Genomic DNA, 26,582 nt, shown 5'->3' with positions numbered 1-26,582 from the left:
GACGATGATTTTTACCAGGCGGTCGATGACTCGATCTACCGCGCGGTGGACCAGGCCATGGTCCCCCTTGAGCAGCGACTCTCGGCGCGCCTGGATGAGGCTTACGCTAAGCTTGCCGCTCTTATTCCTGCAGCATGAAGAATGGGACCCCCTCAAAAGGATAATTTGCGACCAAGGAACAGAGGGGAAGAAAGAAATTTGTTCTAGAAAGTTGTTCCTTCAGTGGTCATATATATCTATAGGCAATATACATCAGATAATTTTAAGAAAGGTGACAGACTTATATAAACATGTTTATTTTGTCATAGTTTTTATTTTCATTTACTTAAGTTTTTTTTCCATTTCATTTTCTCATATACAAAGTACATAATTCATCATAAATACATTTTACAGACTCAAAAAATTCAAAAAAAAATTTTTGGGTTATTAAGACACACATTATTGATAACACACCAGAAATACAAAAAGGAATTATTTATACACAAAAGAAATTGATTGATTTTTAAGATGGCCACCTGATATTTAAATACACAACTCAATTTGCAAACATACACACATGCATACCACAATTACACTACCAAAAGGGGAAAAAAGGGGAGAGAAACTACGTATGGGCTGACAAGTTCACAGGTTGTCAGGTTTAAGGGTCTCAGAAGAACTTAAGACCCCCGCACATGATTGGACCAATCATGTGCGGGGGTCTTAAGTTCTTCTGAGACCCTTAAACCTGACAACCTGTGAACTTGTCAGCCCATACGTAGTTTCTCTCCCCTTTTTTCCCCTTTTGGTAGTGTAATTGTGGTATGCATGTGTGTATGTTTGCAAATTGAGTTGTGTATTTAAATATCAGGTGGCCATCTTAAAAATCAATCAATTTCTTTTGTGTATAAATAATTCCTTTTTGTATTTCTGGTGTGTTATCAATAATGTGTGTCTTAATAACCCAAATAAATTTTTTTGAATTTTTTGAGTCTGTAAAATGTATTTATGATGAATTATGTACTTTGTATATGAGAAAATGAAATGGAAAAAAAACTTAAGTAAATGAAAATAAAAACTATGACAAAATAAACATGTTTAAATAAGTCTGTCACCTTTCTTAAAATTATCTGATGTATATTGCCTATAGATATATATGACCACTGAAGGAACAACGCTCTTATTCCTGCGCTTGCTCCGGCCTCCGGCCTGGACACATCCCCTCCCCCCCTCCTCCAAAGAAGCCTTGCACTGAGGGGGGTTGACTCGGCAGCTTTCGCACGGGTGAAGAGCGCCTTCAAGGCCTTAGAGGACTCGCAACCTCCTCAACCTCTTCCTTCGGAAGTTCCTCCTCCTTCACCCCGTTCTATGTCCCCGGACCCCCAGCAAGACGACGACTCTCCGGACTCGGAAGAGGAGGCCTGTTCTTCACGGTCGTGGCTGCCTTCACAGCCCTCCTCCTCCGCGGGTCCGTCCGACATGCTGGACCTGGACGACATCGTCCACCCCAGATCCTCCGAGTGGGTCCCATGTGACAAGGTGGCCCAGTACGTCGCGAATCGCCTGAGGAAGCCGGTGGACAAGGATGCCCGGAGCCGCCTGCGTGCGGAGTGTCCCCGGCCCTCGTTGGAGGGTAAAGTGGCCTTGACCCCGGATATCGACCCGAAGATGGCGACCTTCCTCCAGAAGTTCGTCAAGGATCCCCGGAAAGAGATCGACAGGTGCTGGCGTACCTGCCAGGACAAACTTTTGGACGCTATTGGCCCCATGACCAAGATCTTGGATATGGCGGAGGAGGCCAAAGTGTCGGGCGACGTGATCTCCCCGGAAGTCCTGTCCAATTGGGCCCAGAGGGCCATCATTTTCTTGGGCAACGCCAACTGCGCCCTCTCTCCGGAGAGGAGGCGTTCTCTCCTTATCAAGGTGGACCCCAACCTGGGCGATCTCGCCTGGTCGGAGGCAGGAGCGGTGGCCCAAGGGGGCTTGTTCGGTGACCCGTTCATTAAGGAGCTAGGGAAATTCGTAGCTACCTTTACTTCCCTAGATCGTGCCCAGTCAAACATCAAGAAGGTTTTCGCGCCTCGTGTTTTTGACAAGGCCGGACGAGGCAGGGGCCGCTCGTTCGGTCGGGGCACCAGCTCGGACAGAGGACAAGGCTCCGGACGCGGCCAGTATCATGACAAGGCCCGATTCAACAATTTCTACTCCACAAGAGGGCAGAAGTTTGGAGGACGTGGCGGTCAGCGAGGCCAACAGCAAGGCGGTGGTCGAGGTGAGTGTGCTGCCTTCCGCGAGCTTGCGAGTGGGAGGGCGGCTGGCGCAGTTCTTTCCAGCATGGGCCTCCCTTACCAGCGATGCTTGGGTGCTGCAGACGGTGCAGGGCTTCCAATTGGAGTTCCATGGCCGTCCATGTCAGCTACAGCGTCCTCGCCCCATTTCCTTTTCCCTGCGCGATGCAGCTTTGGTGAGCGACGAGGTCGCGGCCCTCCTCCAAAAAGGGGCGATTTGTTGCGCTTGCGAACACCCCTCTGGTTTCATCAGCAATCTCTTCTTGGTAGACAAGGTCGATGGAGGCAGATGTCCTGTGATAAATTTAAAGGAGTTCAACGAGTGGCTGGTGTATCGCCATTTCAAAATGGAGGGGATACATCTCTTGCGGGATGTTTTACGTCCATCCGATTGGATGGTCAGGCTCGACTTAAAGGACGCCTACTTAGCGGTTCCGATCTTCCCTCCACACTGGCGTTTCCTCCAGTTCAGGTGGGACGGTCAGGTCTACGAGTTCACCACTCTACCTTTCGGGCTCTCCTCGGCGCCATGGTGCTTCACAAAAGTGTTGCGTCCGGCAGTGGAGGCCTTGAGGGCCCAAGGTGTCAGGATGATAGTGTACCTGGACGACATGCTGCTCATGGACCAATGCCCCAAGAGGCTACGGTCTCAGTTGCAGTCAGCGGTCAACCTTTTGCAAGGCCTGGGGTTCGTGATCAACGAGAAAAAGTCTCTTCTGGTTCCCGCGCAGTGCGCGACCTTTCTCGGCTTCAACATAGACTCGGTGTCTTCCACCTTGAGTCTACCGGCCAGGAAGATGTCGAGGATCAGACACGAGTTGCGCCAAACTTTGGAGAAGCAGTTAATTTCCTTGCGTCACCTGGCGAGGTTAGTGGGCCTGTTGTCATCTTTGATTCAGGCTATATTCCCAGGCCCCCTCCATTATCGCGCCATGCAACGCTTGAAGGCGTACCATCTCCGGAGGGGACTGACGTACTCTCAGTTGATTCCTTTATCGGACGATGTGAGGGACGAGATGAGGGGGTGGCTCATGCACATGGAAGCCTGGAATGGCCGTGCGATCTTCGGCTCGGCTCCAGACATTGTGATAGAGTCGGACGCCAGTCGTTCAGGCTGGGGTGCCAGATGCAGAGATTTCTCCACGGGCGGCGCCTGGTCCGCTTTCGAGCAGTCCTTGCATATCAACTGCTTGGAGTTGCTAGCGGGCTCCTTCGCAGTGCAATGTTGGACCAAGGACAGAGTGCAATCTTGCGTCCTTCTCAGGATGGACAACGTGTCGGCGGTCCGTTACATCAACCATTTAGGCGGCACCAGGTCCAAAATGTTGGCGAGCCTCGCCAGGGACTTTTGGCACTTTTGCCTGGACCATCAGGTGTCGGTTACGGCAGAGTATTTGCCGGGACGCCAGAACGAGGTGGCCGATTGGCACTCAAGGAATGTCTTGGACGCCAGCGTCTGTAAGCTGGATCCTCTTCTGTTTGCCAGGCTCTCGGACCGTTGGGGTCCGTTCTCGGTGGATCTTTTCGCGTCCCGCCTGGACCACCAACTCCCGAGATATTTCAGCTGGCGCCCCGACCCTCTGGCAGAGGCGACCGATGCGTTCCTCCAGGACTGGTCGGGCGTGCAGGGTTATGCTTTCCCACCGTTCTCGATGATAACGCGCGTGTCGGCGTTGCTGCGCCGTCAGTCAGCGCAGGTGGTGATGATCACTCCGTGGTGGAGATCGCAAGTTTGGTTTCCGGTTCTACTGGAACTTTCCTGGGATTCTCCAATCCTACTCCCCCAGTCTCCTCACATTCTGCTGAATCCAGAAGGAGCTCCCACAGGTTAGTCCAGGAGGGCTCATTGCGCCTGATGGCGTGGAGGCTCTCAGGCGTCGCTAGACACTGCCTGGCCTTTCGAGGACAGCAGAGGACTTGCTTTCCAAGGCTTGGGCTGACAGCACGACCAAACGCTACCGATCAGCATGGCATAGGTGGAGCCGTTGGTGTGTGCGACGGGGTTTTGATCCCGTGGGGGCGGCTGTAGTACATGTCCTGAATTTTTGGGCCGACTTGGCTCACCAAGGTCTAGCTTATCGATAGATGAATACTTTCAGGTCTGCGATCTCGGCGGGACATGCCTGGTTCAGGGTTCCCCGGTTGGTGAACACCCTTTTGTTTGCAGGCTCTTGAGAGGTATACGGCTTTCCTTGCCGCCGGAGCCTCGGTATCCCGCCCTGTGGGACGTGAACAGGGTGCTGAATTTGTTCCTTTCCTGGCAGCCGAACAGATTCTTATCTCGTAAAGAGTTGACGGCTAAATTGGCCATGTTATTGTGCCTTGTGTCATGCAGGCGGGTCTCGGACGTGCGAGCGCTGGATATCACGGCCAGGGTTTTTTCTCCAGAGGGAGTTTCTTTTACCGTCAGCAGACGGACCAAGACCCTTACTAGGGTTATTTCCTACCCGGCCTTTCAGGACTCCCCTAAGCTGTGTGTGGTGCAGTGCCTCCGTGCTTATGAAGATATGACTGAAGACACTCGCCCTCCGGGTGAGCGGCAGCTACTTATTGCCCTACGAAAACCGTATAAGGCAGTTACTTCGCCAACGATCGCCCGCTGGGTGCGTTGGGTGATGCAGGAGGCGGGGATTGATACCAAACAATTTGGGGCTCACTCAGCGCGAGGAGCCATGGCCTCTAAAGCTTTTGCCCTTGGGGCTCGACTGGAGGATTTGATGAGAGCGGCTGATTGGTCCTCGGACTCCACATTCAAGAGGTTCTATTTCAAGCCAGTTATCGATGTGGCTCGGCTGGTGGTCGATTAGCTTTGAACTGGCATAATCCGAAGCCTCCGGTCCTGACATGGAATGAGAATTTGCCTAGCCTTGGTGCTGGTAAGTTCCCATTCTATTAAGGACTCGGAGGCGAGGATTATCCCTCCCAGTGACTTCCTTGAAGTGGACCCTCCCCGTATGCATAGTAAGTAAAGCGTTTATGTTCCTTTAACGGATGTACGGCTATTGCTCTGCGATGTAATGCTCTTCCTTTTTACTGCTGACGTTCTGTCGGAACGGGATAGATCTGATGGTGTGTTCTATTGCAGGCGCGGATAATTCAAAACAGGATGCGTGATTGGACTGGAGTTGAAGCTTCGCGTGAAGAAAGAGGAGGAGGCAAGAACAGCGGAGCATGATGGGAGCCACCGGTGCATGGACACTGTGATAGGACTCATGTTGACTTTGTTTTTTTTCCCGAATGTTCATGGGAAAAGTAGTTTGTGGTATATTTTTTCTTGCTGCTGAAGAGAATAAAGCGATGAAAGAATGGCATAATCCTCGCCTCTGAGTCCTTAATAGAATTGGAACTTACCAGCACCAAGGCTAGGCAAATTCTCATTCTAGGTAAGTTTATGCTTATGAAATGGCGTCTGGCAGCTGGAATAGTCTTCTATAACAGCAGCAGTGGGCCTTGTCCAGGGAGGGGCCAAGACTGTATTTAAAGATTAAGGAGCCGTATGACAATGTTGGAATGAACTTGGATTTAATGACTTGACAAATTGCAGATAAATCAGGCCCTCTCATTTGTTTTAACAATTTCTGAAAGCTGGTAAGCAGACACCACAGTATTTGAAATGTGGATATCTGCTCCTTATTCGCCTGAGCTAAGGTGAATTTTGGTTTTCTTAACCTGTTTCCTCTTGTGCACCATTATTTGTATGGATATGTGATCAAATAAGATTGTATCGTCTACATATTGCAAACATATTGCAAACATTGTTGATGAGAGCCTGCAAATTGGGGTGGAAATAGGTTTACACCGGCTAGATCATTTTTTAGGTCAGCCAAATAAATGTTAAATAATGGTGAAGCCAGTATGAATCCCTGTTTCAGCCCTTCGTTTGTTCAGATCGTTTACGTCACTATTGGCAGAGACCGTGACTCTCACTCAGGTCTTAATGTATGTGATGGCTCCTAGCAGTGTGGCCAGAATGCCCCAGTTATGAAACTTTTGCCAAAACCTCGATCTGTCTACTTTATCAAGGCAGTGGTTTAATTAATAAAGGCTACACAAAGTGCTGCGCTTGTTTGTAGTCTTCTACCTCAGTCAGGGAAGAGAGAATTATCAGGTTATCCTCCATGCTGCAACCTTGTCTGAAACCTGATTTTGTGGTCGCGTTTGATTATGGCCCATTCTCCAAGCTTTGAATTGAGCACTTTCGCAAAGCATTTCCCATCCACATTGAGCCTGAAATTGGGTGGCTGGTTGACTGGACCGTTTTTTGTGTATTGGGGATAATATGGATCCCCTCCAGCTGTCAGTAACCTCATTTGTTTGCCACCATTCAGCAGTCTTACCTCAATGTTTTAGGGTGCCATTTCAGCTGAATGTGAGAACTGGCACTCAGTAATGGCTCCCTCAGAAAATAAAAGGTTTCCACATGTTGGAGTGTTTAAAGTGAAATTTTCATAGGTCTCACACTGATTGCCCATTGTTAGACCTGGCACCTTGGCGTGAGTTTCCCTTCCACTTTTTGCTGATGTGCCTCCGATGTTTTGCTGGTTTTCCGATACTCAGGGCACTGCGCCACGGCCGACCCATGCCGCAGTGCAAGTGCTCCCTACTGTAAATTGTACATGTGATTGGTATCCATGATTGGTTCATTGGATTTACTGTTAGTCCCTAGTAAAGTGCACTAGGAGTGCCAGGGCTTGTAAATGCCAATACTGCTAGTGGGCCTGCAGCGCTGGTTGCGCCACCCACCGAAGCAGCCGTAAGATGTGTCTGGGGTCCGCCACCGCAGACCCCGCGTGCAGTCTCGTACTGTCACGCTGGCTGGGCAAGTGCACCCACTCGCCAGCCCCTGAACCTTCCCTTGACTGCATATTAGTCACCCCTATGGTAGGCCTACGGGCAGGGTGCATTGTAGGTGTAGGGTAGGACAAGCCCTGATGTGTGTGGCATGTCCTAGTAGTGAATTACAACTAACTTCGTATTTCACTATTGAAGGCTACCTGCTTCCGCTAGGCCAGAATGGGCTGCTGGAATTATTACACCCTATAATCCCAACAGGCCCAGGGAGCATGGTAGAGAGTCATGTTTAGTATGCCTGAACTCAGGATGATAAAGTATTTCTTTTAGTGAAGTTTATTTTAATATCCTGGGTTTGCAAACGCTACTTTTAGAAAGTTAGCATTTGCTTGCCTAACCATTTCAGCCCGCCTCTGCTGGTATGTGTATCTGACTGTCTGGGATGTGTGAGTGACAGGGCTGGGGGATGACAGGTGGTGAATGCGCAGATTACACCTTAGTGGGAGGTAGGAGTGGCTCTTGACTCTGAATCTTGCTGTGCTCTGCCACCACAATGCTGGCTCCACCCTCCTGAGGAGCGACTGATGACTCAGCCGACACCTGGCCCAGGAAGGGCGAAGCCCCATCAACGAGGTACTTCTGGCTGCCCCTGTCCACACAATGCTGGCTCCACCTCCTGTGGGGCGTCTGATGTGCCTGCCCCTCACACTGAAAGCAGAAGCCGGAGTACACCCACCAGAGTACTCAAGGACTGAAAGTGGCTATGCAAAGGCCCCCCTGGCCTGCGAGAACAAAAGAAATCCATACTAATATAATAAAGAGAGAGCCCAAATCCTTTGAGGCGGGTAATCTCAGGAACCACAGCACCAATCACAACACCCAATACAGTGTTGGAAAGGGCAGTTGCAGCAGAAGGACATAGGCTATGCAGACGCCCACCATATGTTATGTTATGTTATGTTATGTTAGTTACATTTTAATACGCACAGCTGCTCCAGCGAAGGAGCGTCCTGGCGCAGGGAAAGGTAAACACAACACAACACTAGGTCCGATAACAAAAGGCAAACAGTAAAAGCTAGAAAACAATTAAAACAGGAAGGTTTTCAGGGCCCTACGAAAAGACATTAGGTCATTCAAAAGGCGGATTTCCAAGGGGAGCGCATTCCAGAGGGTTGCGGCTTTCACGCGGAAAGAGCGACCCCCCATCCGACTAAGTCTGAAGCGGGGGACGACCACCAAGGACTGTCCAAGGGAGCGTAGTGAGCGGGAAGGGACATAGGGAAAGATCAGTGTATTCAGTATTCCGGGTGCCAACTCTCTCAGAATTTTAAAAACCAGGCAGAGAGCCTTAAATTGGATACGCTTGCATATCGGTAGCCAGTGCAAGGACCGCAGGGTGTTAGAGGTAGGGCAGGTTCGAGGCAGACCAACCACCGCCCTAGCCGCCGCGTTCTGGACTCGTTGTAAACGGAGAATCTCGGCTTGGTTCGCTCCTAAAAGGAGAGAACTGGCGTAATCCAACCGCGAGATGATCATTGCTTGAACGACCAGCTGTCTAGTAGGAGCATCGAAGAATCGCAGCAGGGGTCTTAGCCCGCGAAGTACTCCAAAACAGCAGGCCGCCACTCTCTTTGTATGAGTCACAAAGCTTAGCGTGTGGTCAAGCCATACTCCGAGATTCCTGAGTTCCAGGACGGGGGCCGGCGCTGATCCCAGCTCTGGAGGCCACCATTCGTCCCCCCAGTGGTCCGCTTCCCTTCCAACGATCATCACCTCTGTTTTTGACGCGTTCAGCTGGAGACAGTTGTTGTTCATCCAGCTGGCCACCTCTCTCAGTCCACTTCGGAACCTGAGGGCATCCTGCTTGGCATCCCCGCTGATCGTAACCGCCAACTGAGTGTCGTCAGCATAGGAGACCATGGTAAGGCCCCATTGCCTGACGACCTCAGCCAGCGGCTGCACGTACAGATTAAAAAGCGTGGGACTGAGCGAGGAGCCCTGAGGGACCCCCAGGTCCAAAGGATGGTACTTGGACTGAAAAGGAGGGGTGGCAACGCAGAAGGAGCGATCACTGAGGAAGGAGCGGAACCACTGCAGAGCTGACCCACAGATGCCGATGTCCTGCAAGCGGTGTAGCAAGATGCGATGGGAAACAGTGTCAAAGGCAGCGCTCAGGTCTAGTAAAATAAGCGCTGCCGTTTGACCTGCATCGAGCACACTTCGCAAATGCTCAACCATTGCCAGAAGGGCCGTCTCAGTGCTGTGGCCAGCACGAAACCCATTCTGCGTGGGATCCAGGACATTCACAAGGGTCATATGCTCCGTGAGGGCCCGATTTACATGGGCCTCCATAACCTTGGCCGGCCAAGGGAGCAAAGATATAGGGCGGTAGTTTTCAGGTCTTGATGGATCCAAAGATGGTTTTTTTAGGATCGGGGAAACCACCGCTTGCTTCCATTTGGCAGGGACCAGGCCAGAGGTTAGGGAGAGGTTAATCAGGGAACATACTGCTGTGCGGCCCTGAAAAGCAGCATCCCTGAAAAGAGCCGATCTTACCGGGTCTGCAGGCGATCCAGACTTGACTCGCAGGGCCCACTTTGCGAACTCCTCATTGGAGATGGTAGGGAGGGAGTGCAGCGATGGACAGCTGCTAGAGCCGCTCCAGGGAATCACAGGAGACAGTGTGCTTGGAAACGCCAGATAGATCTTCCTGACTTTATCCAAAAAGAAGGTGGCTAGGGCTTCACAGTGGGCAGTGGAACTATCCGACTGTGGGGGAACTCTCTTTGCCATTAAATCTTTTATGGTTTTAAAGATGGTTTTAGTCGGGTTAAGGCTATTCCGAAATTCGGCTGCGTAGAACGCCGCCCGGGCCCTGCATATAGCTCGATGGTAAAGCTTAACTAAGGCCAGGTAGATGGATTTCTTGTCGGAATCGTACGACTTACGCCACGCCCTTTCCGCCCGTCTGCAAGAGGATTTCATTGCACGCAGCGCGCTGTCATACCAAGGGCTAGCCTGCCGGGGACTGGACTTGCTGGAGATGATGGGTACCAGGACGTCCAGCGCCCTGGTAATCCAGTTACAGAACCGGTCATAGCCCGAAGTGGCATTCAGCAGGGGACCTAATGGCTCAGCACCCAAAATGCGGTGAAGGTCCTCTAACCTAAGTTTGTTCCAGTGACGCCGGGGTATCCGCAAAGGAGGCGGTATAGTGGGATTAGCAGGGAGGGGAAGCCAGGCAGACACCAGATAGTGGTCAGACCATATCACAGGATCAACCGCCACAATCCGAACATCCGAGAGAGTGGTAAAAAACGGATCGAGGGTGTGGCCGGCCACGTGTGTAGGCTGCGCAATAAGCTGGGTCAACTGCAAAGCCTCTAAATCGGCCAAAAAACCACTGATGGCCAGAGACTCTAACCTATCAAAGTGGAGATTTAGGTCGCCCAAGATAGAAAAGTTAGCACATCCACTAGCCAAAAGGCTCACAGCCTCCGGAAAGGCACCTCTAAAAGCTACATCGCTGCCTGGAGGGCGATAAACAACCATCCCTGACAGCAAGAACTGAGGGCTGATGGAAACCTTAAACAGCGCACTCTCACATCCAGCAATCTATTTAAAAGGTAAAAGAACCGTGCCAGCAAAGTAGTCCCTTGTGGGCGTGTCTGCGTTGTGCTGTGGGCGTGTGCTGGGGGTGTGACAAACGCTGGGGGCGTGTGGTACGTTCCGCCCTTCATGCCATGTCTCATATCATGTGCTGTGGGCGTGTGCTGGGGCGTGGCCATGTGCTGGGCGCGGGATTACGGAAAAAAAGCGAGCGTTGTGCCCAATATTTCATTGTTTTTTCTTCCCACGTTCTGTACATTCCAGCTTCGGGTGTCCACCCTGCTCCCTTTAAATACCCCTGCTCCCCATAATCATAACCCACCCTTACTCCTTAAAATACCCCTTAAACACTAACCCAACTTAACCCTATAAATATACCCTGTACCCCAAAACCCAAACCTGTTCCTAAACCCTAAAAATACCCCTGTACCCCAAAACCCAAACCTAGCCCTGAACCCTATAAATACCCCTGTACCTCAAAACCCAAACCTAGCCCTGTACCCTAAAAATACCCTTGTACCCCAAAACCCAAACCTAGCCCTGAACCCTAAAATACCCCTGTACCCCCAAACCTAGCCCGTTACCCTTAAAATACCCCTGTACCCCAAAACCCAAACCTACCCCTGAACCCTAAAAATACCCCTGTACCCCAAAACCCAAACCTAGCCCTGAACCATAAAAATACCCTGTATCCCAAAACCCAAACCTACCCCTGAACCCTAAAATACCCCTGTACCCCAAAACCTAAACCTAGCCCTGAACCCTAAAAATACCCCTGTACCCCAAAACCCAAACCTAACCCTGAACCCTTAAAATACCCCTGTACCCCAAAACCCAAACCTACCCCTGAACCCTAAAAATACCCCTATACCCCAAAACCCAAACCTAGCCGTGAACCCTAAAAATACCCCTGTACCCCCAAAACCCATACCTATCCCCAAACCCTAAAACTACCCCTGTACCCCATAACCCAAAACTATATCTGAACCCTTAAAATACCCAAACACCCCAAAACATATACCTCAGTACCCCAAAACCTGTACCCCTATACCCATACTTACCTTATCCAAACATTAAAAAAAAAACATGCTTTTACCAGTCATGCATTTACAACGAATTTCGTTGTAAATGTATGCGTGGTAAAAGCATATAAAATGTAATGCCATGCGTTATAATGGCATTGCGGAGTCATGGTACTTTCGTAATGAAAGTATGCGGAGTGATAAAATGCGGAAAGAAAGTTGCGGAACAATGGGTGTTTACCCTCCCCCGGTAAGTACATTGGTGGCACGGCGGCCCACATCTCCAGCAACATACCGTATTTTCCGGCGTATAAGACGACTTTTGAACCCCTGAAAATGTTTTGGAAAGTCGGGGGTCGTCTTATACGCCGGATACCAAATTAGACCGTCTGTTTTCATGTGTTTTTTTTAACAGCGCGGACTACTCCTGAAGGTGCCCACGCTTCCGGCCCAGCCGGAGGTGGGGGAGGGTGGCTCTAATCCGCCCGCCAGCCACAGAGTCGGAGAGCATTGCATCCTGGGGGCTCCTGCGCCTCATACCATTGCCAGGTGGATACCCCCGGGTCCTCCCACACAATTGGCTTTCAAGCCGCAACTTCGCCCCTTTACTACTGCCTGGTGGGTACCCCCGAGGCCTCCTGCAGAAATTGGCAGCCATAATGCCAGAGGTGGGGGAGGGTGGCTCTAATCCGCCCGCCAGCCATAGAGTCAGAGAGCATTGCATCGGTGGACAACGCTGAGGATCCGCGATAGCATCCACGGAGTCGGAGGACGCCGCCGGGCACTGGAGCTGCTTCACTACGGTAAGCTGAGCGTACTCGGAGGACTAGACATTTAGTGCGGGTGGAGAGATTAGGCTCGCAATATTTCCAGTATACAAGCAAGGTGGAAGAAACATTTCCCGCCTAAGTATACAGTGCTTACAACCCTATATTTCTAACTAATCATGACCACCGAAGCTGACGTGCTCAGAGATAGGGCAGCAGCGGCGGACGCCATGTTTTCGAATTTACCAGATATCAGCAATAATCCCATAGGTACATACATGAACAGCAGTACTGTAAAGCGCTCTGACACAAAACGTATTTCACAGTGGAGCGGAACTGGTAATAGGAACAATTACGGTACAAAATGAACAAATATGAAAAAACCAAACGTTAAGTTACATGGTTCAAAAGTGACAATAGCGAGCAACCAAAATACATGAGGTAGCAATCGGTACATTACAAGAGAAAAAAGTGATAAGTGTGCAGGTTATAAAAGCGTACAAGGTACGAGTAGAGCGTTGGACTGTGCTGGAAGTGGGGGTAGTCTTATACGGCGAGTATAGCACAAAACCTAAATTTTATCAAGCAAAGTGGGGGGTCGTCTTATATGCCGGAAAATACGGTACTCATATTTTTTCACCACCGATTTGAAAAATGAACAATAGTTACTTACCTGTAATCTGTGGTTCTCCAGTATTGGTGTCTTTCATAGATTCACATGCCTGAATCATTCCCCGTCATCGGAGTGGGAGCCCACGGTACATAAAAAAGCAGTAAAATATACCATTTGTACATAACAAATAACAGTATACCCAACCAGGAAGTAAAGTAGCCCCAGCTACAGTATATAAAACTTCCACATTAGAGACTGTCCAGGTCATTATGTATAGATCAAACTGCAGCCAATCAGGCCACAGCTCCCACCAGAATGCTCTCCCCAGAGACCCAGGCTCTCAGATTTTGTAGCACCGGAGTGTACCTGAGTAACGTATAGATAAAACAGCCTAAGTGAGACTCTGAGGGGAGGTGGGTGGGTGCATGTGAATCTATGAAAGACACCAATACTGGAGAACCACAGATTACAGGTAAGTAACTATTGTTCTTCTCCAGTATTAGGGGTGTCTTTCATAGATTCACATGCCTGAATCAGAGTAGTTAGCAGTAATAGTAGCAATAATATCATACATAGCTCTTGGACGCCAAGGCACATAGCAGTAATGCAAGAACATAATGAAAAGCAATAACATAATAGGCGTCAAAAGAGCAAGAGGAGGTGGGAGAGAAATAGCAGAGGCTCACCTTATTGAAAAAGATTACGCAGGACTGCTCTTCCCACCGAGGCATCGGTATCGCTTGAAGAATCCAGACAGTAATGCCTCGTGAATGTGTGCCTGCTGGACCAAGTTGCAGCTCTGCAGATTTGCAGGAGAGGCACACCAGCAAACAAAGCAGTTGAAGAAGAGACTGCTCTCATAGAATGAGCTCTGGGTAAGGTCTGTAAGGGTTTACCTGCCTGTTGATGGCAGAGCCCTATCGCTGAAGAGACCCACCTAGCGATGGTCTGTTTTGTCACTGCACAGCCTTGTCTCGGTCTGCCATGCGCAACAAATAGCTGATCCGTCTTCCTGATGGCAGCTGTCCTTGAAAGATAGAACTTAAGACATCTTTTGATATCTAGCGAGTGTAAAGTTCGTTCAGCTGGTGTCTGCCGATTTGGAAAAAACGTCTTAAGTATGACCGGCTCATTCAGATGGAAATCCGATGGTACTTTGGGCATGTACTTCGGGTTGGTGCGCAGTACCACCGAGTCATTCGTGAATTGCAAGAAAGGTGGCTTAGATGTGAACGCCTGCATGTCACTAACCCTTCTGGCTGATGTTAACGCCAGCAGTAATGCAACTTTCCAAGTGATGAACTTTAGATCTACTTTATGAATCGGCTCAAAAGGATGGCGCATGAGTTGAGCTAATACTATATTCAAATGCCAGGATGGAGGTGGCCGACGTACTGGTGGAAACATACGAAATAAACCTTTAAAGAATTGCTGGATTATTCTTGAGGAGTATAGCGAATTCGTACCATCTTGACGGTATCTGGATATAGCCGCTAGAAACACTTTAAGTGTTGAGTGTGCCAAGCCTGATTTAGCCAGATGTAAAAAGAAGGGCAAAATCCTGTCCGGTTCAGCATGCATAGGATGTAAATTCATAGTGTTGCACCAAGCACAAAAACGCTTCCATTTAAGCCTGTAAGTTCTGTTCGTTGAAGGTGCTCTAGCATTGTTCAGGACTTCTTGACAGTCTTGTGGAATGTTCAAGTGTGCAAACTCATGGTGTTGAGGAGCCAAGCTGATAATTTCAGAGAATGAGGGTCCGGATGATATACCTTGCCTTCTTGAAGTGTCAGAAGATCCGGAATTTGAGGCAGCTGAACAGGTTCGCACTCTGAGAGGAGAAGAAGCTGTGTGAACCAATATTGCCGGGGCCACCGTGGAGCTATTAGAATGATACGACACGGTTGCCTCCTCATTTTCTTGATGACTTTGGGAATCAATGGAATTGGAGGGAAGGCGTAGGCAAAGAGCCGTTCCCAGTTCATTGACAGAGCGTCCCAGCAAGACTCCTTGTGGGGAATCCAGCTCGCAAAATGAGTACATTTCTTGTTGTGGTAGGTCGCGAACAGATCGAGATCGGGGCGACCCCATCTCTGGAAAATTTGATCCAGTGCTGGTTGATGCAGTTCCCACTCGTGAGTGCTGCATTTGGATCTGCTTAGGGAATCTGCTAGCACATTGGCTACTCCTGGGACATGCACTGCTGTCAAGTTGATGTTGTGTTCCAGAGCCCAATTCCAGATTTCCTGAGCTTGCTGGGACAACCGGGCTGATCTTGTGCCCCCCTGCTTGTTCAGGTAATGCATGCTCGTCGTGTTGTCTGTTCGGATCAACACGGACGAGTTTGACAGAGTCGCCTGAAAGGATTTGAGGGCGAGGAAAATGGCCCTCAATTCCAGCAAATTGATGTGCCATTTCTTTTGCTGTATGTTCCACTTGCCACTGATCGTCATTCCTTGAAGGTGAGCGCCCCAACCTTCTAGCGAGGCATCCGTGGTTACGATGAATGTGGGGGCTTCTGCGAGGAAAGCACAGCCCACTTGCAGGTTGCGTTGTTGAGTCCACCACCGGATTGCATTCTTCATTCGAGGTGTTAAGACGATGACATCCTCGAAAGAACCGGACACCTGCACCCATTGGTGGCTGAGTTCCTCTTGTAGTGGTCTCATCCTCAGACGACAGTTTGGAGATAGGAGGATGCACGATGACAACATCCCTAGAAAAGACTTGAATCTCCGAACTGAAACGCACTTTCTTCTGAGGAGTGCCATCGCCATTTCCTGAATCTTTTCTTGTCTTTCGTTTGAAATGAAGACTTGAGCGAGTTTGGAATCCAGAGTTGCTCCTAGGAAAGACTTCCTTTGAGATGGTACCAGGTCCGATTTCTTGAAGTTTATTGAGAAACCTAGACTTTGAAACAGGCAAAGGCATGTCTGGATATGTTTGCTTGCGGTGGCGTAGGAATTGGCCTTGATAAGGCAGTCGTCCAGATATGGGTATATCTGAACACCCTGCAACCGTAAGTGGGCCGCCACAGGTGCCAACATTTTTGTAAAAACCCTCGGGGCTGAACGTAGCCCGAAGGGAAGGACCTTGAACTGGAAGTCCCTGCCAGCCACTCTGAACCTTAGGAACTTCCTGTGCCTGGGGAAGATGGGTACGTGGAAGTAAGCATCCTGAAGGTCCATTGTTCCCATGTGGTCCCCTACCGTCAGAAACTGGAGGATCTCTTGGAGTGACAACATCCTGAACGTTAACTTCTTGATATATTTGTTGAGGGCACGCAAATCGAGGATGGGGCGCCATTCCCCCGATTTCTTGCGTATCAAGAAAAAACGAGAGAAAAATCCTTTTCCTCTCTGATGTTAAGGTACTTTCTCGATTGCCCCTTTTCGAATCATTGCATTGATTTGGATGAACAGCTCCCTGAGATGTGCTGGGGGCGGTCCTTTTGGGGGTGAATTTGGAGGGGTCTTTACAAATTCCAATATGTGACCTTTTGAGATTACATCCAAGACCCATCTGTCTGTGGTAATATTTGACCATTGTGAGCAATGTAGGGATATTCTTCCTCCAATTTGTTTCTGGCTGGGGCAAAGTGGTGGCAGGATGCTTTTCTCACTTCTTGTTGGCGTTGTCCCTGCCCCGATAGGTTGTTTTCCCCCGGGGCTGTGTATAATTACTTTGTCTTTGGCCATAAGGTTGTTGTTTATAAGGTTGGTACCTTTGGTTGCTTTGGTTGTTAGTATATGGGCGTTGCTGGTAATATCCTCCTCTACTGGAGAAGTTACCCCTTCCTTTAGCACCACAAAAGGAAGATTTACGGTACTGCAGAGTACCTAACGACCGTGCGGTTTCCGTATCTTTCTTAATGGATTGCAAAGCTTCGTCCACATGTGAGCCAAAAAGGAACTCGCCGTCATAAGCCATATTTAGAACCTTGGCTTGTACCTCTTGTCTAAAGGATGTAGATTTCAACCATCCCTCTCTTCTAAGTACTGCAGCACCCGCTAACTGTCTGAATCCTGTGGCCGCCACGTCCACTGCCGCATCGATGATTTCAGACGAAGCACATTCGCCTTCTTGCAAAATTTTTGTGGCCTCGGAGCGGTCTGGTTCAGGCAGTTTCTGGATGTATGGCGATATGTCAGACCACATTTGCCTATCATACCTGCCGAGAATTGCTAACGAATTTGCAGCTCTAACTGTGGTTGCCGCAATAGTAGATACCTTTTTTCCAATGGTATCGAGACGCCTCCCGTCCCTGTCCGTAGGAATCGAGATCTGAGTTGACGGGTTCCTTGCCCTCTTCTGAGCTGCCTGCGCAATAACTGAGTCCGTCTTTGCCTGACCGATGAGACAAGCCGGTGAAGAGGCGGGCGCCCTATATTTTTTATCTACTCCCATGATCTTAAGACCTTCCTTCCAAATAAAGTCTATAATGGGAATAGACCAACTTTGTTTCTGAGATAGAGTCTTAAAATCGTACAGAAAACATTCATCTTGTTTTGCCTCCATGGAAATGAGAAATCTTTTAGTAGCCTTGTCCATAATCCTATGAAAGTTCGCTATATCCACCGGCGGTGATTCAGCTTTCGGTTGTTCATCAGGGGATGGTGTGTCCGCTTGATAATCTTCATACTCCGACGAGTCCGATTTATCCAATTCCCCTTCCTCATGGGTTTCCTCATCAGAATTGCCATCCTCCTGTTGGTGGTAGGAGACTGGTGTTGAAGGCCGGGAATGCTCTGCCCCTTCCGTCATCGCAGCCCCTGCATTTTGAGTTACCTGCGGCTGTGGGGAAGTGATACGAGAATCGCCCGACTCCGAAGGCGGGAAACGGCGATAATAATCGCTTAACATATACTGTAAATTTTCAAAAAGTTCCATTGGCATTTGCATCCCTGGCGCTGGTGTATTCACCAATTTAGGCGCTTGAATTTGTTGTTCCTCATCCTCCTGATCCTTAACCCGTATAAGTAAGTCAGAAGGGCTTTCAGCTGCTTGAAACATGTCATCACCAGATCCCTCTTCAGAATCTAAGAGCCTGTCAGGCATTTGAAGTGGCGACATAGATGTGGACTGAGATGCCCGTTTCTGCAACAGAGCCGCAGTTGTGGCTGGAGATGGTAGGGGTATGGCAGTGCTTCTTGCTGACCATACCTGCAGGTCTGTACAAGACGACAGCTTTGGTGTGGTTGGATTGTCTTGTAGTAGGGTTAAATCCGAGCCTTGTGATGTTGTCTTCGTCGTTGAAGACAATAGTTCCGTCGACGTCAGAGGCGGTGTTATTTTCGTCGACGTGGTGGATTTCGTCGTCGACGAGGGAACCGTCGACGGAGTTACCTTCATCGTCGACGGGGCCGTCGACGAGACAATCTTCATCTTCGTCGACGACGATTTCGTCGACGCGTCCGTCGACGGGGTCTTTTTCGTCGTCGAAGAGTCCGTCGACGGCATCGTCATCGTCGACGACGACGTCGACGTCGGCAAGGTCTTCTTCGTCGACGGTAGGGCTGTCGACGGTGACAAGGGTTTTTTCGACAATGGTTTCATTTTCGTCGACGTCTGATCGTCGACGAGGGGTGTGACAATCTTCGTCGACGAGATGGGACGAATCTGGACATGAACATAAGTTGGAGAGGAGGCTGAGGACATCACCATAGAAGTTTTAGGTGAGGAGAAAGTCATAGTAGAAGTCATAGCAGAGGCAGCCTGACTGGAAATTGGCAGAGCTGTTGGTGCCTTAGTCACAGGTCTCTGAGGAGACACTAAAGTCGCTGTCCCTTTAGAGTCTGTAAGCTTCACAGACTTCTCAGAGGATTTCTTACTTTTAGAAGTAAAAGGCTCACCAGCATCAGAAGCGAGCTGGGTCTGCTTCGCCACTTTAGCTTTAGGAGTAGGCACAGCACTCTCAGCCCTCCTCTTCTTTGATCCCTTAGAAGACCCTGAGGCAAAATTTCCTACCTCAAAAAGTGGCACATCTTTATCCTTAATTCGCTGAAGCCACAGCAGCAGGCGACCCTCTCTATCCCTGAGGGTCTTAGGAGGAAATGTGCGACAGATTTTACACTCCTTAGCCTGATGATCAGGGTACAAACAGTAGATGCAGCGAGTATGTGGATCCTCTTTAAACAGCCTCGCTTTTCCGCAAGAGTCACAGGCCCTGAACAGGGACTTTGAAGTAGACATTGTAGAAAGTAAATCCTTACAAGTAGAGAAAGAACTGAGCAGAGCTCAGAGGGACTCCCTATCACATGACGTGCGGTAAAAAATCTGAGAGCCTGGGTCTCTGGGGAGAGCATTCTGGTGGGAGCTGTGGCCTGATTGGCTGCAGTTTGGTCTATACATAATGACCTGGACAGTCTCTAATGTGGAAGTTTTATATACTGTAGCTGGGGCTACTTTACTTCCTGGTTGCGTATACTGTTATTTGTTATGTACAAATGGTATATTTTACTGCTTTTTTATGTACCGTGGGCTCCCACTCCGACGACGGGGAATGATTCAGGCATGTGAATCTATGAAATACACCCCTAATACTGGAGAAGCACAGGTCTCTCTCATTGATGGCCAGCACCGACATACACTTTTAGACACACCTCCCGCCACAAGTTCTAGAATTGCGAACTTTAGAGCTGGGGAGCTACGTTCGAATCTCGGCATCAGCTCAACATTGTGTGATACGAGGCAAATCGCTTTGTCTCCCCGTGCCTACCACAAATGAATGTGTTCTTCTGTAATGTAAATTGTGCTCATGCCATGTTGTCAAGTTCGCGCTATATAATATTGCAAGGAAAAATAAAGTAGGGAAACTCGAGTTCACACACTACTGAACGCACACTCTTAAGTGCATCAGCAGTGCACTGTGAATCGGAGCGTTTCACAGGCCTGTCACAGATATGAAATGCTATCAAAACGAAATCCTACAAAACAATATACTACTGGCCGGCAGCAATTCATACCCGGACAACGTCGGGACGGGCTGCTAGTGCAGTATAAAAGTAGGAGCCCGGCTCCTTGTAAATTAGATCCTGTTTGTGCTACAGAAGGAACTGTGCCCGACGAGAAGGACCGGGAAGGACAAGGAAGAGTGCTGGCTCTTGCCTGTGTCTGGTGCCTTGCTGCCGAAGGAGAGGAAAAAGGAAAGACTACAAGAAGACTTTTGCTTTGAGAAACTTTGTGCCAAACTCTGCTGAAAGATCTCCAAGGGCTTGCTGTGAACTTGCCCCCTGACCAGCGCCCCAGGACCAGTGGGCGCTACATCCTGAAGAAAGCGACTGTGTGTGCTGCTTATCGCTGCAGTACTGACGGAGGAGTCTCCTCCAAGGCAACAACATGCCCCCGAGCACCGTGACCGGGGCCCAAAGCAACAGCGAGAGCAACGTGAGGTCCAGCCGCCGCTGGCCCGAACACCGTGACCGCAACTGCACCGGGAGCCCGAGAGCAAAGTGAAGGAGGACCTGTCCGGTCCAAGCTCCCGAATTGACTGCGCTTCGAGCCGTCAGTCCACTTGCAAAGACGGACAGCCGCCCTGTGAGAACCCCCTCTGGTCGGTATCCTGCCCGACAGCTCAGCTGTGAGCGCACAGCTGCAACCGGCACTTGGCTGGGTACGTCCTGCACTTGAGGACCGTACTGCCACTTGCCGCCACCACACAGCCGCCGCCTCCAGGGTCGGAGCGAACGACGAGGAAAGGACCCTGCCGCCACAGAGCACCGCCGCCCCGGATGACACGTGACCTGCCCGGCTGAGAGCCGCAACGAACAGCGACCCCGGAAAAGCAACGCGACGTGGGACAGCTCCCCTGGAAGCCGCCCGCTCCACAATAATTTGAAAGGTACTGTGTTGTATCCTCCCGGTGCGAGCGACCTGCAACTCGAGCTCGCACCGCGCCCTCTGCTCCCAACGCGAGCCGCCTCTGAAACCGAGGCTCGCACTGCTCCTGGCCCTCGAGGCCCACGCAGAGAGCGCATTGAGGCGCTACGAGACACTGAACCTTCTCGAACCTGGGCAGAAGGCCCAGAAGATCGCTTATTGCTGAAAGAGAACTGTGGCAACCTGAACTTAAGTAACCTGGAACCGCTATTGAAAGTTTGACAACTGTATTTACAAGCCTGCTTGAAATTTATATAAAGATACATATATTTTTACAAATACAGTTTGGTGTCATTGTGTGGTGGGTTGGTTGTGACGGTGTAATATTGCAAATGTTTAACCCTATGTGCCCCAGAGATTAGCCTAAGACTGCTTAAGCCACACTACCTAGAGGGTAAGCAGAGGTTGTCTTGAAGGTAGACCTCAGCCCTGACGAGGAAGAGAGAGTCCCTGCTTGTCGCCAGTGTTGCACTGCGCCAACTAGAGACTCCCCCTTCCTACACCCATGCTCAGACATGGCTCAAATTCTATGCCAAGAGGACATGGGCAAATGCTTCCATAACACCTAAATGTCGACGGATGTTGTTCTATCTAGAAATGTGGTACACATAGAACTGCCGTCAGCAAACAAGCCAAGTTTCAAAACTGCTCGCAAATGGCGGTAAAACATATGTCAAGCAATAGATGAACTAGACTTTCACAGTAGGTGGGGAAATAGACAGAACTGGAGCCTTATGTTCATTTTACTATTTTCATTTCCTAAATATGTCTTAGCATCTCTAACATTTTGTAGAGATGACTGTTGAGTTCACCAAAAACAGGTTAATGTGCTTATATTTAATTTAGCTTCAAACAACACCCTATTAGTTACTTTCTTATGCAACTAGTAAAAATGGCCTTTTGTGTCACATATTATCTGGCCTCTCTAAAAACATTTTGATAGAAAAAAAATACTGGTTGAAAGTGTTCAATTTAATCTCAAACTATGAGAGTTTCTCTGGGTTAGCATCTATCTCATCGTTGAAGCTAGTCTTTGCCAGTGCAGTCTTGTTGGACCTATGCCTTCTGGTCGTCTCACAAACTCAAAGTCATATTTTGGACCTGCAAGTTGTATGAGGCTGGGTAATATTCCATTTGTGCTGTGTAGATGTGCCTTATGTACCTTTGTAAATGGTGGCTCAAATGCACGAGTCTGGCCCCTCGTCGTCTAAGTTTCAAGTTTTTTGCACTTTGCCAATTCTGGGTCCTACGCATTCACGACAGTGTTAAATTAAATTAAAAATAGCTTGCCAAAAACAAACTTTTCAAAAATCTTAGTAGTTTACTAGCGAGAATCGCCCATGATCAAATAACATTTCAAAAATGTTTTTGCACATTTGACATGGCTACTTTTCTCTCACACTCCCTCCTATAACTAAATGTGGAAACGAAGCAAAATACCTTACTTTTTTTTGATTTTGAGGGATAACCCTTTGTAGACTACCGATTAAATCTGTGGCAATTTAGTCAATCTAATCTTTCTTGATATTTATTATAGATGCTAGCAATTTATAAGTATGCAAGAGAAATAGAACATTTGTTGACATGTTAAATAGGGTCTCCTGCTAGATAAATTGCAACATAATAAATTCAGCAGTAGCTTGTTTACATGTTTTTCAGCTGCATCCGTGTCTTTGCCTACAAAAGTTTTACGCACACATCGGAAAACTTTGAATCTCATCAACGCTTCAAAACCTGAAAAGGAAGAGGTAACAGTTTTTAAATGTGTTGGTTATGTGTATTTTTTCAGCTCCCTTTTGTGTTTAGAACAAACATAGCAAGATGTACATGTGTCCAGAATGTGTCCTAGCATTAGACATTCTGAATTACTAGTCTATCTACTCTTGAGCAGATTTGTGTAAATTGATTCATCAACATGGTGCTAGCTGTCAGGATACGTGTAATGCCATTTAGCACCAAGGAGGGTATGTAAGAGGTTATATACCTTCCCCCAGATGGCTCTGCTTTACTTTTTCCCTTCACTAACCATTTGAGATAACATGGGTCACAATCACACCTTGTACACATGGCTATAGGTGAAACAGAAAAAAACTATATAGTAGTAATGATCTATATGTCATGAAAATAGAGCGGAGGAGAGGGGAAGAAATCCTTTCAGGACCAGAACCCTCACTCACTGTAAGGTGACATGCTTTATCATAGGTGTTCCCTCCTCACACCTGGATCGAGAGGTCCAAGGTGTGGGCTGCGACTCTCCTGTCGGGGAAGAGCTGAGGTATTTTCTCAGACATGCGCGGTGAAGATAGATGGTGAGGGCAGAGTACAAAATAGTGATAAATGTAGTGGTAGTAAAATTTCTATTAAGGTCCAACTTTGTTTGTTGGCCCTTTGTACAAGGTTAAAAAGAGGACTGGGGATTAACCACATTTTGCCCTCACAAGGGTCAACATGTTTCTGCCTTAGTTAGGTCCCATACAAGGATCCATGGGCATTCAACAGGACCTCAGTGTTAGGTTGTCACTCTACAATTATACGTATTTAGTGCAAAATCAATTAGAAAACATATATACTGGCCACCACTCGATCTGAGCGGACAATATTGGCGACGACCCCTATTGTTCTGCTGGGTTTGTCTTCCTCAAATTCAAAGGTAAAGAAAATTAAAAAATTATTCCCCTTTTTAGTCTGCCATTATATTGGCAGTGTATGCCTTATAACAGTTCAGTGCTGTCTGTGTCTATGTAAGCATAGTAAAGCATGCTTACCTATTATCTGCTTTGAGAGAATCCACCCTCCAGCCTTAAGGTTATTTCTCGTAGTGCCCAGCTAAAAAGTTAAATAACGTGTACGGAAATAACAGAGTCTGTATATGGGTTGGCTCAGTGAACACATTGCAGAAAGAAAAACATGGATATACTCATGCGTGTAGCGGTGGAATTTGATCTCAAATGCGAGTGATTTGAATTCAACAGGTGGCTCCTAGAGTATGTACACCTGTCTATTGGCAATAATATATGTGATTTTCTATGTACATGTTGAAAATCTTATATGCTACATCTTTAGTAAGTTTACTTACAGAGACAACAGTTCCAGTGAAATGTGGGTCTTAAAAACAATGAAATCAGATGTTATCTAGTGCGGGGATCATATGCGAGAAGCAGAAACGTGTGTGCTTACCTAGATATGTTTGGTGCACCTCAGTAACAGACGTCTTGGCGAGAGTGAAACTCGTCTGTCCCATGCGTCCAATATAGAAGGAAGTGGTTCTTACGTATACGACGCGGGTGGTGTGTAAGGCACATGTCACGTGTATAATTTAAAAATGGAGTGTCTGGGATATGTAGTTCTCATTATAATCGCAAATTGATATCTGCAATGTTGAAACAAATATAGCCTTTTACATTGCATGCGTTTACAACGCGGTCGTTAAAACGATCCCGTTGTTACATCACAGTACCATTACAACGCAAGTCGTTACAATGCCTTGCTCTATGGGGCGCGCTGGACTTAGGAATAGTATAATTTACTTTTCCTACTCCAGTGTGTGCAACAGTTGGGAAGGTGTTGGAATAGTAAATGATACTATTCCTTAGTTTAGAGCACCCCCTAGAGCAAGTCATCGTAACGACTTGCATTGTAATGGTGCTGCGATGTAACAACGCGGTTGTTGTAACAAAAGCGTTGTAATCGCATGCTTTGTAACACATGCGATGTGATGGCTTTTTCCCCTTGAAGCTTCTAATGTGGTTGTGTCTTTGTAAAATGACACATATCCGTACAGTTTGGTGCACCTTAGAAACAGATGTCCTGGCAAGAGTACCAGGCATCTAGTATGCTCGTCCAAAAACGCGGGTAGCGTGTAATGTGCATGTCACGTATGGTGTTCCTTGAATGGGGTTTATGGGACATGCAGTCCTCCTTCTAATCCTAAGGTAATGCTAAAAGGTTCAAAAGTTTTCAGCAATCCTCTCAGGCGGTCGTGTCTTATTTTAAAAGAGCGCGGTTACTAGGCGAAATACAATGTTGTGTCTATATGATTTTCTATGTACATGTTGAAAATCTTATATTCTATATCATTAGTAAGTTTACTTCCAGAGACAACAGTTCTAGTGAAATATGGGTCTTAAAAACGAAGAAATCAGCTGTTGTCTAAAGCAGGGATCAGATGTCTGTCCCATATGTAGCTGGTAAAATAGGGGTCAAAATGCGAGCAGCAGAAGCGTGTGCGCTTACCTAGATAAGTTTGGTGCACCTCAGTAACAGACGTCCTGGCTAGAGTGAAACTCATCTGTCCCAGGCATCCAATATAGAAGGAAGTGGTTCTTACGTACAGGACGCGGGTGGCACGTAGGGCGCATGCCACGTGTATAGTTTAAATACGGAGAGTCTGTGATATGTAGTCCTCATTATAATTGCAAGATGATATCTGCAGTGTTGAAACCTCTAATATGGTTGTGTCTTTGTTAAAAGACACATATCCGCTTACCGTTAGATGTTCGGTGCACCATAGAAACAGATGTTCGGGCTAGAGTACCAGGCATCTAGTATACACGTCAAAAACGCAGGTAGAGCCTAATGCGCATGTCACGTGTGTTGTTCCTTGAACGGGGTGTATGGGACATGCAGTCCTCGTTCTAATCTTAAGGTAGTGCTAAAAGGTTTATAGGTTTTCAGAAATCCTCTCAGGTGGTTGTGTCTTCTGTATAAGACCGCGGTTACTTAGGCGACATACAATGTTGCTTCTATATGTTCAGTTTTGTGAAGTTTGAAGAGAAAGATGAAGCTAGTCATCTAGAAGCAAATTAATAAGAAGTATTACTCCATGTATCTATTTGTGGGTTTATTCGGAATCATCTTGTATAAGTGATGTTAATATGAACAGGTGGTGTTCTGACTTTCTTATGTCAAAGGGTCAGCAAATCTCTGTCTGCTCACTAGGTCTATAGTGGTTTAAGAACCCGTGAAGCAACTGATGATTGTAAGGACATCAAGTATAGAGGGATTCATCTGTTGCCTCTTTTCTATCTAAGGCTGGCTCATGGAATGTTATCATTGTATTGTATTGTATTGTATTGTATTGTATTGTATTGTATTGTATATTGGATTTATCGGACTTGTCCCTACGCAGTCAAAATCCCATTGTTGTTCTCTAGGGAATAAGACAGTTTCTAATGGGCCCATTGTTGGTGAGAAGTTAGGTTTGTCGAACACCGTCCATAGAATATCATTAACTGTGTGACCAAGATCTGAAAAATGTCTGGTGAGTTTGGTGTTTGTTTTTTTACACACTTACGGCACTCTGGTGTATAATTATTCATATCTTCACCTTCCTAGTGGCTATACCCACATAGTTAAAATTACAAGGGCATCTCAGTAGACAGATTACTCCCTCTGTATTGCAGTTTGTGTGTTTATTTAATATCCTGGGTGTGTTCAGTCCCATATTTATCTCATGAAACACTCTGGTGTAAAGGCAGACTGCACAGGAACCGCATGGAGAATGTCCCATAATAGGAGGCCAAAACCACACGGTGTTCAAAGTCTTCTTTTTTGGAGTCAAGCGTGGTCTAGTATGGACGATCATGTCTCTGATATTCTTGCTGCTTTTTAAAGCAAAAAGAGGTTTCAGCAGGGA

General features: G+C 47.9%; 1 protein-coding gene across 3 annotated transcripts in view; it reads left to right on the top strand.

Moving 5' to 3' along the window:
• PHKA2 (phosphorylase kinase regulatory subunit alpha 2) overlaps nt 1-26,582 on the top strand; it is an 852,423-nt gene that overhangs the window by 618,866 nt on the left and 206,975 nt on the right. For all 3 annotated transcript variants that reach the window (XM_086934344.1, XM_086934343.1, XM_086934345.1), the window contains one exon: nt 22,607-22,695. In XM_086934344.1, the coding sequence (XP_086790470.1) occupies nt 22,607-22,695 (89 nt within the window). The remainder of the gene's footprint in view (nt 1-22,606; nt 22,696-26,582) is intronic.

Source organism: Lissotriton vulgaris, chromosome 8, assembly GCF_964263255.1.
Source record: "Lissotriton vulgaris chromosome 8, aLisVul1.2, whole genome shotgun sequence".
NCBI classification, from domain to species: Eukaryota; Metazoa; Chordata; class Amphibia; order Caudata; family Salamandridae; genus Lissotriton; species Lissotriton vulgaris.
This window is presented reverse-complemented; position numbering and strand designations above follow the sequence as displayed.